Source organism: Leptopilina heterotoma, unplaced genomic scaffold (assembly GCF_015476425.1).
Source record: "Leptopilina heterotoma isolate Lh14 unplaced genomic scaffold, ASM1547642v1 Lhet_123, whole genome shotgun sequence".
NCBI classification, from domain to species: Eukaryota; Metazoa; Arthropoda; class Insecta; order Hymenoptera; family Figitidae; genus Leptopilina; species Leptopilina heterotoma.
This window is the reverse complement of record NW_025110842.1, coordinates 1651009-1664491: the sequence shown is the minus strand read 5'-3', so window position 1 is coordinate 1664491 and position 13483 is coordinate 1651009. Positions and strand designations below refer to the sequence as shown.

The window sequence follows — 13483 nt, the reverse complement described above, 5'->3', positions numbered from 1 at the left end:
TTTTTTTTTTTTTTTGAATAATTGAATTTCTTTAATAATTTTAATTGGAATTTTTTAAAGTGATTAAAATTTATTAACAATTTCTTTCAAGGAATTTCATTAAAATAATTGGAAAACAATTAAAGTAATTGAATTCTAACAAAAAATTCCTTTATTTATTGAGTATAATCAATTTACAATTAAACTTTTATTAAAATTATTCATTGAAAATTAAATTCTTTTATATAATTTTATTAGAATTTTTCTAAATAATTACATTTTTTTGGAGAATCTCTATAAAATCTTTTATAAAAAAAATGTAATTTTTCTAAAATAATTTTAAATGAAAATTTTCAAAATAAATGAATTAAAGAAACAATTTTTTTCAACTTTTTAAAATTATTGTGTCAGGTAATAATTATAATTAAATATTTGATCATTCACAAGTTTACTAAAACTGTATTTTGAAAATAACTGAATTCCTGAGAAGAATTTTATTAATTTTCGAAAGTAATTGAGTTATTTGAATGAATTTTATTAAAAATTTTAAAAAATTGAATTGTTTTGAAGGATTTATTGAAATTGTAAAAAATAATTCTATTTCTTTCGAGAAATATTATAAAAGTTTTTAAAAAAATTGAATTCATTCATGAAATTATATTAAAATTTTATTAAAAAATATTGCGAACTTTTGCAAAAAAAAATTACTTTAAAATTTTAGAAAAAAATTTGATTATTTCGAAAAATTGTATGAAAACATAAAACAATTCATTTTTCTTTTTCAATATTTTTATAATTTTAAAATTAATGTATTCAAAATCATTGAATTCTTGCAAATATTTTAGAATAATTTTACAGATTTTAGAAAAATAATTGAATTTTGAGCAAATAATTTAATTCTTACGAATAATTTTACTAATTTTAGAAAATAATTGAAATATTTCGAAAAAATTTCTATAATTATTTATTTATTCATTTTTTTATTTTTACAATTAATTGAATTTCTGTGAAGATTTTACTAATTTTTTTTATTCAAGAATTCAATTACATTTTCACAAATATAATAAATTTCCTGGAAAGAATTCAATTATTTTCAACAATTAATAAAATTCCTCACAAAAATACAATTATTTTCTAAAATTAATAAAATTCTTCACAGGAATTCAATTATTTTCAAATATTAATAAAATTCTTTCCAGGAATTCAATAAACTTTGAAAATCAATAAAATTATTTACGTAAATTTAATTATTTTCAAATATTAATAAAATTCTTTAAAGGAATAGGGTCATTTGGGGTAATAATGTAAACGGAATATCTATTTTTCACAAAAAACGTTAGTTTTTTTTTGTTAAAAGGTAAAACGGACGGATTTCTTTTGCATGAACTTGTTACTTTACTTCCCTAGAAAAATTTTATGAGGTACAAAAAAATATTGATGCACCTGAATCGCCTAAAACTGAATGTTTACATTTACCCCGAGATGTTGAAATTTTCCTAAAATTCGGGGCAAATGTAAACACCTCTGTAGTTAAGCGAGGTTTAAGAAACAAGTTATTTCAAGCATACACTGTAAAAAAAATTTTGGAAATTTTCCCAAAAAAATTGAGGAAGCAAATTCACATAAAAAGTATAAAAATTTCCCACAATTTGGAAAAATTCCTTTAAAGATTTAGGAAAATTCCTAAAAATTTGTAAATATTCCTTAAAACGTTTAGAAAAATCCCTTTCCCAACAGAATTTAGAAAAATTTCAATTCGTATCGAAAAATTTCCAAACACTCAGAAAAATTACCATTTTTTTGGGAAAAAATTTTTTCTAAACACGTTTTAGGAAAATTCCCATGCAAAAGTTTGGAAAAATTTCCGAAATTTTTTACAGTGTACTACTGTCTTAAGGGATGGAAAAACTGAAAACAAATTATTCGTAGACGTATAGTAAATCAACCAGTTGACTGATAATGTATCTTATAAAAAACAATCAACCATTACGAAATTAGTAATGTAAAAACTTGAATAACTTAAACAAATTTTAATAGATTTTCATTCAACTTGGTAAAAAGTTTTTTTTATTTTTCTGAATAAGAATTCGAGTTTTCGAATTCTCGGGGTAAATGTAAACACTTAATTATTTATTAATTAAATTGACGAAAATCAAAAATCAAAGTCAATTTTTGATAGGGCATTAATAAGGAAGAATTACATATTTTTGTTAGATTTTTTAATTTATTTTTATGTTATCTTTTAATGCAAAAACGATTAAAAATCAAAGTTTTACTGTTTCAGTTTTTTTTTTCTCGCATTTGCATAAAAATAAATTAAAAAATCAAACTAAAATTTGTAATTCTTCCTTATTAATGCCTTAACAAAAATTGACTTTGATTTTCGTCAATTCAGTTAATAAATAATTAAGAGTTTACATTTAATTGAATAAATTACTATTTAAATGTATTTGAAACATTATGATGTCATAATAATTAAAATTCATTTAAAAAAATAAAATTTTAATTATTTTAAATAAAACGTTGAAATAAAAATGCACGCGCGCTCGCGCGCGTCCTTTTTTGCTATTATTCCATATAAAATGTCAAATTCGACCCCGTTGCGTTAGTTAAATATTTTGTCACCAGATGGTGTATCGCAGTTCTGCGGTTCCTTATAGCTTTTCAAAAATTAAATTATTCAAAAAAAATTCAATTTTAAATCTGTAAAGTTCATTTATTGTTAAAAATATAAATAATTAAAAAAGTGTATTATTCAACAATGCATTTAGAACATGCACGCGCGCTTGCGCGCGTATCTTATGCTAGTATTTTTTAATGAGAAAGAAAGAGAAAAATTGAAAAAATAAAACAACTAGCGCTCGAATTGGAAATTGAAAAAAAATAAAAAGTAGAAAAAGAGTGAGAGAGAGAGAGAAAGAGGAACGTAAATTGTTGGGAGAATGATAAAAAAAAGGGCAAATTAAATTTGCAGGAAATAAAAAAAAAAAAAAAAAGAAAATAATAATAAGCACGAGTCTAGTGCAACGCGTTCGTTGTATGTTGCAGTAAAATTGCGCTTTTCGATAATAATAATAATAAATATTATCTACTCTTTACGTATTTCGTTCTGTCGTTAAGATTAAAAAAAGAAGAGATTTCCAATTTCAATTCATGTCTGTAAATATTATGTTTTTATATTATATATATAAATATATAAATATATACATATTATACAAATTAAATAATAGTGGAATTATTTTTCAACCGATGTACTTTTGTATTTTTTTTTCCTTTTTTTTTACTTATTTTTCTATTTATTTTTATGTATTTTTATTTATTTTTATATATTTTATTTATTTTTTCAATTTTGCCTATTCAATTTATTTCTATTTTTGTTTTATTTTGTTTTATTTTTTTTATCTTATTTTTTATTTACTTTTTTATTTTATTCGCTTTTCTATTTTATTTACTTTTTTATTTTATTCGCTTTTTTATTTTATTTACTTTTTTATTTACATCATTTATTTTTTTTACTCTTATTTATTTTTATTTATTTTATATTTTATTTACTTTTTGTATTTACTTCATTTATTATTTTACTGTTATTTATTTTATTTACATTTTTATTTACTTCATTTATTTTTTTTTTACTCTTATTTACATTTTTTTAATTCTTTTTTTACATTTCTTACTTTATTCCGTCGCCATTTTTATTTTTTCCCCGAATTTTATAGCTGTATATTCAATTTAAGTCGAAATAAAGTGACCCAACCCTGAGGAGTAACCTGTGATTTTGTGTCTTTGGTATCCAAAGACATAATAATATTTAAGTCATTTAATTAATTTTATTTATTGTATTTATATTTATTTAGCAGCAAAGAAATTAGCAGAGTGACAATTATATTTATAATAATAATAATAATCGTGTTTATTTTTATTTTTATCATTATTTCCTTTTTAACAAACATTTACAGTTTCTCCGTTGCCATTTTTATTTTTCCCTGAAGTTTGTCTATAGATAGAATTTTACTCGAAATAAAGTGATAGAATTAGTCACCCAACCCTGGGCAGTAACCTGTGATTTTGTGACTTTGGAATCCGATGAGTTAATTAATTTTATTTATTTTGTAGCAAAAAAATCGGCAGAGTGACAATTATCCTTGTACTAATATATTAACAAGAACCGAATTTATTATTAAATAAAGAAAGAATATTTATTTACTATTTTTTATTGTTGTTTTTTTTATCAATATTATTTCTTTTTCAACAAAAAAACTGACCTATATTTGTGTCCTTTTCCATCCCGTGCATCTCGTTCGCGAAACTATTGTGCACTGGCCTTAACTATAGACAAGTGGAAAATTAAGCGACCCAACCCTGTGGAGTAACCTGCGATCCTGCAATTTTGTCTTTAGTGTACCGTAGGCGTACACGTGTAAGGCGTAAAGTGACCTAATTTATCTAAAACTTTATTTTATTATATTTTTTTCTATCCTTTTTCACATTTACTTTGCAGCAAAGCAAGCAAAGAAATTAAAAGTTGACAAATATCACTAGAATAATAACTAGTGGCGCTTTTGACAAGTGTCGCATTTGGGAAGTTGTCCACTCTCTGGGTAAGTAATCGCAGCGACCCAACGCTGAACTGTTCAGAGTTGGTGGCAATTTTCAGCTTCCACACCCTGGTCACAACACTCACGTCAGGCGTCAAGTCATTTAATTCGTGAAAAGAAATAATTTAAACATGTTTCAATGTTAATTAAAGAGTTAAAATAGTCGAAAAAAATAGTGAAAACAGTGGAAGAAGTAAAAGAAGTGAATTAGTAAAGTGAAGACTTATTCGTCAAGTATTTACAATCAGAAGAAAATGCCGTTTGTAAAAACACAAAGTGGCGTCGTTTTCATCGACCACGTTTTTCTCTTGATCCTCAACATTTTTCCTCTCAACGTAATATTTACGAAATTTTACACATGGAATTTTTCTCAGGTTAGTAATTAAATTTCTCTTTACAGCATATTTTTCCTAATTCTCTAAATTATAATGAAATGTTAATTTAAGTTGCAACACTTCTTAATACATATAGTCACTGTTTAATTAAAAGGTAATTGAAACGGATTATTATAAAAAGTAGGCTGGTATCTAATTGAATTATTTCGACTTCTGTTTACGAAATCTTCGAAAAAATTATTGACCATATTTAATAATTTTGAAGGCATTGTTTTAAGATAGTACCAAGCATTTTCTGTCGTACTTGTCGAATTATTCATTTCATTGTATTCTTCAGTTGTTGATTTGGTTTCCCAGATAGTGATTTTATCCTGAGACTGTAAAAATTATACACGAATAAATATCAATATTATTTTTTTGAAATCACGCAGATCCTTTAAATTTTTTTTTAAATCAATTATTATCGAGTATGAAGCCTGAATTAATAAATAATTTACCGTGGTTTGCTCCGCAATTGATGTTGAAAAATTTATGTTTTCTTCTGTTAAATTTTTGTCATTGACAGTTAAATAATTTGATGTTTTATTATCCCTTGATTTAGTAAAATTATTTCCCGTCTCATTAATTTCTTTATAATAATTTAACATTTCTGTGCAGAACAAGAGAAATGTACCGAGAATTGATATTGAAGAATTAATTTTTTCTTCTGTTGCATTTTCTCCATTGGCAGTTGAATAATTTGTTGTTACAATATTACTTGGTTCAGTAATTTCCTTTCCATCCACAATAATTTCTTTATAATTAGTTATTTCATTGTATTTTCCAGTTGTTGATTTGCTTTCCCAGATATTGGTTTTATTTTGGGACTATAAGAATTTTTACTAATAATTACATTTTTCATGGAAATTCGATATTTTTAAAAAAAAATTTTTGATAAAATTTTGAGCAAGAAATCAATTATTTTCATAAATTATAAAACTCATCGAAGAATTTCAATTATTTTTAATACTATTTTAAAAAATTAATTAATCGAAAAATTCAATTATTTTCACAAATAAAGTTTTCCACTAGAATTCAATTATTTAAAATAAAATTTTCATAAAAATTATTGAATTTCCAAAAAAAAATAATTATTTAAAACAATGTTTATAAAATTCGTATGAAGAATTCAATTATTTTCAAAAATAAAAAAATTTTTCACTGAAATTCAATTCTTTTTAAACATTTTAATAAAATTTTTCACAATAATTCAATTATTTTCGTAAATAATAAAATTAATATTAGGAATTCAATTATTTTTGTCAATTTTAATAAAATGTTTAGCAACCATTCAATTATTTTCATAAATAATAAACTTCATCTCAGGATTTCAATTCTTTTAAATAAAAATTTACAGGAATTCAATTATCTTTGTAAATATTTAAATTTTTCTTAAAAATTCAATTATTTTTTACAATTTTAATAAAATTCGATGTAAAAATTCAATTATTTTCTTAAATAATAAAATTCTTCTCTAGAATTCAATTTTTTGAAAAATTTTAATAAAATTCGTTGTAAAAATTCAATTATTATCGTAAATAATAAAATTCTTTTTAGAAATTCAATTATTTTCATAAATAATAAAATTCTTCTCTGGAATTCAATTATCTTTGTAAATAATTAAATTTTTCTCAAAAATTTAATTATTTTGAAAAGTTTTAATCAAATTCGATGCTAAAATTCTATTATTTTCATAAATAAAAAAATTTTTTTTAGAAATTCAATTATTTTTAAAAAAAATAAAATTCTTTTCAGGATTTCAATTATTTAAATAAAGAATAAAATTCTTCTCACGGGATTCAATTATTTTAATATAAATAATAAAATTCTTTTCAGGAATTCCATTATTTTTAAATGTTTTAATCAAATTCGATGCTAAAATTCAATTATTTTCGTAAATAATAAAATTCTTTTTAGTAATTTAATTATTTTTATAAATTGTAAAATTTTTACAGAAATTCAATTATTTTTAAAAATAAGAAAATTCTTCAAAAGAATTAAATTATTTTTAAAAATTCTGATAAAATTCTGTATATTAGATATTACTTTTCATAAATATAAAAATTATTTAACAAATTAGATTTAATAATTGGAAAAATGATTAATTTTTTGTATTTTAAATACGAAAAATTAATCTTGAAGTCAAATAATCTAATTTAAATAATTGAATTCTCGTAGAAGTTTCTAAAATAAAAATTTTTTTTGCTTAGCGTAATTCAATTTAGAAATTATGAAAAAATTCAGTCGTGAAATTTAATTTTTCGATAGCTACTTTTTTATTATATTTTTAATAATTTTTTTTTTTTTTTTTTTTAATTAATTATTAAGTGCGAAGTCTGAATTAATATATAATTTACCGTGGTTTGCTCCGTAATTGATGTTGAAGAGCTTATATTTTCTTCTATTAAATTTTTTTCATTTGCAGTTGAATAATTTGTTGTTTTACTATCACTTGGTTTAGTAAATTCATTTCCCTCGTCTTTCATTTCTTTATAATAATTTACCAATCCTGTACCAAAAAAGAGAAATGTACCGAGAATTGTTAAACTTAATTTATCAACCATTTTGTTTTTTTTTCTCTTCACTAACCTTTCACGATTGTTTCGGAATTAAAAAATTTTTTCCAATACGCATTTAATATATTCACAAATGCAATATTTTTTTTCTTTTTTAACAAACAATATAGTAAAATTTTGTAAATGATAAAAAATTGTTCACAATAAAAAAAAAACAATTTTTTCTGCTGTTATTTTTCAAAAGCAATAAAATTTTACTGTGTTAGTTCGTCTTTTTTATTTTTGAAAATATTAAATATGTTTCATGTTGGAGAAAAAAAATTTTTTGATAAGTATTTTTACTGCTTTAAAATATTCGAGAAATGATTTCAAGTTTATTTTTTCCATTCCTTTTATAATAAAAAATTTGCCAAAAGAATTCAAATATTTAAAAACAATTTTTTTTTAAATTTCTTTGCAAACATTTTTCAATTTTTTCATAAATAATCAAATTTTCACAGGAATTCAATTATTTAAAAAACAATTTTCATAAAATTTTTTCGAAAAAAATCAACTAATATTAAAAAGATTTTTATGAAATTCTTCGAAGGAAATTAATTTTTTTTTTTTAAATTTCTGTAAACTTTGTTTTTTATGAAGATAATTGAATTTCTAAATATAATTTTATTATTTACGAAAAATAATTGAATTTTTACAACTAATTTTATTAAAATTGTTTAAAAAAATTAAATTATTAAAATTCAATTATTTTTAAAAATAATTGAATTTCTGAAAAAAATTGTATTTAATTTTTTTTTTTTATTTTTGTAAAATTTTGTTGTAAAAATTCAATTATTTTCATAAATAATAAAACTCATCAAATAATTTCAATTATTGTTAATACAATTTTAAATGCATTCCCCGAAAAATTCAATTATTCCAATTTTTTCAATATTCACTATTTTAATAAAAAATTTCACAAAAGAATTCAATTTTAAAAAAAAATTCTTTGCAAACATTCAACTATTATTTTAATGAAAAATAAAATTTTCACAGAAATTCAATTATTTTTGAAAATAATAAAATTCTGATAGAAAATATATTAATTATTTAAAAAATTTTATTAAAATTCTTGTCTAAATTTCAATTATTTTCGAAAATTTTCCTCAATTCAATTACCTATTATTTTTATAATAATATATCTACTATTTCGATAAAGTTTTCCAAAATAATTCAATTATTTAAAAAAAAATGTTATAAAATTCTATGCAAACATTTAATTATTTTCATAAATACACTCGGGTCGTAAAGTTTCAGTACATTTGGACTGACTACATTTGAATGCTCGCTTCACTTTAAACTCAAATATCTCAGTAAAAATTGATGTAAAAGCTATCAAATTAGGATCATTTTAAAGTTTAATAAATTTAGAGTCAAGTGGGCCAAGATATAAACAATTTAATCATGTAAATATGTGAATATAGTCCTTTAAAGTATAAGAGATTTTTTGTGAAAATTTCATTTTTTAAATCTTGAGTTCAAGTCAATGCCAATTGAAGAAAAAATTTTTTTGAGAATTGTCAGTTCACCAATATGTAGTAAAAATCCCATTCTTTAATTCTGAACCAAAATCATTAACAAATATTTGGTATTTTTTTCAAATTCTATCAAAATAATTTCTCTTGCTCTCTAAATTTCTCAAAGGATATAAATTGCAAATTCGTCGATTCGTTCATTTGTTTTATCAATTAACCACACTTTTGGAAAAATATATAACCTTTGATACAAGCTCGAAAAACTATTAGCCAGAATGCCTCGAATTTGTCAAGCTGTAATTAATGCAAAAGGCGGTTATTTTTATAAAACAAAATCTAGTTGCAATTATATTTTCTTAGCAAATTGAATGGACTTATAAACTCCTGGATTTTATTGTAATTAAATAGAATAAATAATTATAATACTAATATTTAGGCTGGTAAATTATTCAATAAATACGAAAAAAACTTAAATTAGATAGTTATAATAATTATTACTATAATTATTATTATATTATATTTCATTATTATCTATTATAATGTTATAATAATAATTATTATTATTATTACTAGCCAAACTATCCGCGCGCAAGCGCGCGGGAATGTTGTATGGGGCTGCTTATTTTAAACAATTTAAAAAATTTTAAAGAAATAATTATTATAACCTAACAAAGAGATTTAACTAACTAAAATTTAAATAATTTTACTCAATGGTCTCAATTTAAATAGAATTTACATTACTAGACTTAAACTATGGCTAGAACAATTACAATTAGTATCTGGGTCATCTTTTGCATTGCTTATTTTATAAAGCCATTTTAAATTAAAAACTTTTTAAAGAAACAATAATTATTACACACTGAAAAAAGTTTTACTTGAAATAGCGATAAGTTTCTCTAGAATAACGAAAGTATTAATTGAAGCACTGAAAAATTTCGCTACTAAAGTGAAATCTGTAGTTCATCCAGCTAAATATTTTTTGCCGTGCATAACGAAAAAAGAATTAAATTAACATCAGATTTTCTACATTCAAAAAAAACGAATTCAAATAGAAATTAATCATTTTACAACTTAACCAAATTCACCCCAGAAATCACTGAATTCGATAATTTAGAAGAAAGTCAGACAAAAGCAGGGTTCCTACAGAATCTGGAAATCATGGAAATCATGGAAATGGTATGGAATTTTTAAAAGGCTTCTGGAAATCATGGAAATCATGGAAATGGTATGGAATTTTTAAAAGTTTCTAAATTTTTTCAGTTTTCCATTTTTTCTCTTGAATAAAAATTCAAAAAATAATAAAGCTAAATGGTATAAAAGAGAAGAAAAAATGTTGAATTTTAAGAAATTCGGATTTTTGAATTTTTGATAATTTTCGATAATTTTAGATTTTTTACCAAAGAGTCGAGACTATTTAATAAGTAAAGTATTTTCCAAAAGCACAAAAATAATGAAGCTAAATCCTATAAAAGAGAGGAAAAAATGTTGAATTATAGGAAATTCGGATTTTTGAATTTTTGATAATTTTCGATAATTTTAGATTTTTTACCAAAGAGTCGAGACAATTTAATAAGTAAAGTATTTTCCAAAAGCACAAAAATAATGAAGCTAAATCCTATAAAAGAGAGGAAAAAATGTTGAATTATAGGAAATTCGGATTTTTGAATTTTTGATAATTTTCGATAATTTTAGATTTTTTACCAAAGATTCGAGACTATTAAATAAGTAAAGTATTTTCCAAAAGCACAAAAATAATGAAGCTAAATCTCATAAAAGAAAAGAAAAAATGTTGAATTTTAAGAAATTCGGATTTTTGAATTTTTGATAATTTTCGATAATTTTAGATTTTTTACCAAAGATTCGAGACTATTAAATAAGTAAAGTATTTTCCAAAAGCACAAAAATAATGAAGCTAAATCCCATAAAAGAGAGGAAAGAATGTTGAATTTTAAGAAAATCGAATTTTTTCGAATTTTCATTAATTTTAGATTTTTTACCAAAGAGTCGAGACAATTTAATAAGTAAAGTATTTTCCAAAAGCACAAAAATAATGAAGCTAAATCCCATAAAAGAGAGGAAAAAATGTTGAATTATAGGAAATTCGGATTTTTGAATTTTTGATAATTTTCGATAATTTTAGATTTTTTACCAAAGATTCGAGACTATTAAATAAGTAAAGTATTTTCCAAAAGCACAAAAATAATGAAGCTAAATCCCATAAAAGAGAAGAAAAAATGTTGAATTTTAAGAAATTCGGATTTTTGAATTTTTGATAATTTTCGATAATTTTAGATTTTTTACTAAAGATTCGAGACTATTAAATAAGTAAAGTATTTTCCAAAAGCACAAAAATAATGAAGCTAAATCCCATAAAAGAGAGGAAAAAATGTTAAATATTAAGAAATTCGGATTTTTGAATTTTTGATAATTTTCGATAATTTTAGATTTTTTACTAAAGAGTCGAGACAATTTAAAAAGTAAAGTATTTTCCAAAAGCACAAAAATAATGAAGCTAAATCCCATAAAAGAGAGGAAAAAATGTTGAATTTTAAGAAATTCGGATTTTTGAATTTTTGATAATTTTCGATAATTTTAGATTTTTTACCAAAGAGTCGAGACAATTTAAAAAGTAAAGTATTTTCCAAAAGCACAAAAATAATGAAGCTAATTCCCATAAAAGAGAGGAAAAAATGTTGAATTTTAAGAAAAACGGTTTTTTGAAATTTTTCGAATTTTTTATAATTTTAGATTTTTTACCAAAGATTCGAGACAATTTAATAAATAAAGTATTTTCCACAATCAAAAGTTTGACATTAAATAATATATAAAAAATGTTAATACTTAACCCACAAAATTCAATTTTCAAAACAAACAAATGAATGCAGATAATTTGCTAACGGAAAGGAATCTTACGATTATTATAATGTATGATTATTATTATATTGCATAGTTATAATCATGTAACAATCAAAGGTTATATATTTTTCCAAAAGTGTGGTTAATTGATAAAACAAATGAACGAATCGACGAATTTGCAATTTATATCCTTTGAGAAATTTAGAGAGCAAGAGAAATTATTTTGATAGAATTTGAAAAAAATACCAAATATTTGTTAATGATTTTGGTTCAGAATTAAAGAATGGGATTTTTACTACATATTGGTGAACTGACAATTCTCAAAAAAATTTTTTCTTCAATTGGCATTGACTTGAACTCAAGATTTAAAAAATGAAATTTTCACAAAAAATCTCTTATACTTTAAAGGACTATATTCACATATTTACATGATTAAATTGTTTATATCTTGGCCCACTTGACTCTAAATTTATTAAACTTTAAAATGATCCTAATTTGATAGCTTTTACATCAATTTTTACTGAGATATTTGAGTTTAAAGTGAAGCGAGCATTCAAATGTAGTCAGTCCAAATGTACTGAAACTTTACGACCCGAGTGTAATAAAATTTTTACAGGAATTGAATTATTTAAAAAAAAAAAAAAAAATACTTCTCAGAAATTCAATTATTAAAAAAAAAAATAAAATACTTCTCAGGAATTCAATTTTTTAAACACTTTTAATAAAATTAGTTGTAAAAATTAAATTATTTTCGTAAATAATAAAATTCTACTTAGAAATTTAATTATTTTTATAAAAAATAAAATTTTTTACAGGAATTCAATTATTTTTGAAAATAATAAAATTTTCTCCGTAAGTCAATTATTTTTCTAAATAATAAAAATTTTTTTCTGTAATTCAATTATTTTGAAAAGTTTTAATTAAATTTGATGATAAAATTCAATTATTTTCATAACTAATAAAATTCATTTTAGAAATTCAATTTTTTTTAAAAATAAATAAAATTTTTTTACAGAAATTCAATTATTTTTAAAAATAATAAAATTATTCTCAGGAATTCAATTATTTTTAAAAATAATAAACTTATTCTCAGGAATAAATAAAAAACGCACTTGGAAATTGATAGAAACAATGGAAATAAAATTATAAATTTTTCACTTTATTGGAAGGAATTTCTTTGGAAAGTAAGAGGAAAATTAAGGAATCATGATGCAAGAGTGATTTTTTTTATTATAACATGAAAAATAAAATTATAATCTATTGACAATATTGAAAAAAAAATAATAGTAAAATTCCGAAAATGATAAAAAAAGCAATTTTTTCTGCAGTTAGTTTTATAAAAAGCAATAAAATTTTACTGAAGTTGGTTCGTGTTTGTCTTTTTGAAAATAAATTTTATTATAAGTATTTTTACTGCTTTAAAATATTGGAGAATATTTAGAAAAATAATTTAATTCTTGCGAAGAATTTTATTAAAATTTTTAAATAATTTATTTCTTTCGACTAATTTTATGCAAATTCCAATTAAAATAATTGAATTCCTGAGAAATTTTTATTATTCATAAAAAAATTCTACGAGAAATTCAATTTATTTAAAAATTTTAAATAAAAAAATAAATAATTTATTAACTAATTAAATGTTTCTTGAA

At 21.4% G+C, this 13483-nt stretch overlaps 2 protein-coding genes across 3 annotated transcripts in view; one reads left to right on the top strand and one right to left on the bottom strand.

Moving 5' to 3' along the window:
• The first annotated feature begins 3828 nt into the window (after positions 1-3828).
• The window catches only part of LOC122511984 (rho guanine nucleotide exchange factor 10), a 68649-nt gene continuing 58994 nt past the window's right edge, over positions 3829-13483 (top strand). The window contains exon 1 of one of the 2 annotated variants that reach the window (XM_043627607.1): positions 3829-4948. In XM_043627607.1, the coding sequence (XP_043483542.1) occupies positions 4933-4948 (16 nt within the window). In that variant the 5' untranslated portion in view covers positions 3829-4932. The remainder of the gene's footprint in view (positions 4949-13483) is intronic. The other variant, XM_043627592.1, reaches the window with a different exon arrangement.
• Positions 4942-7556, bottom strand: LOC122512013. The gene is made up of 3 exons (XM_043627617.1): positions 7306-7556; positions 5407-5775; positions 4942-5286 (listed from the first exon to the last, which is right to left on the bottom strand). Exons 1-3 carry the CDS (start codon positions 7510-7512, stop codon positions 5053-5055), a joined length of 810 nt encoding a protein of 269 aa, XP_043483552.1. The 5' UTR covers positions 7513-7556; the 3' UTR covers positions 4942-5052.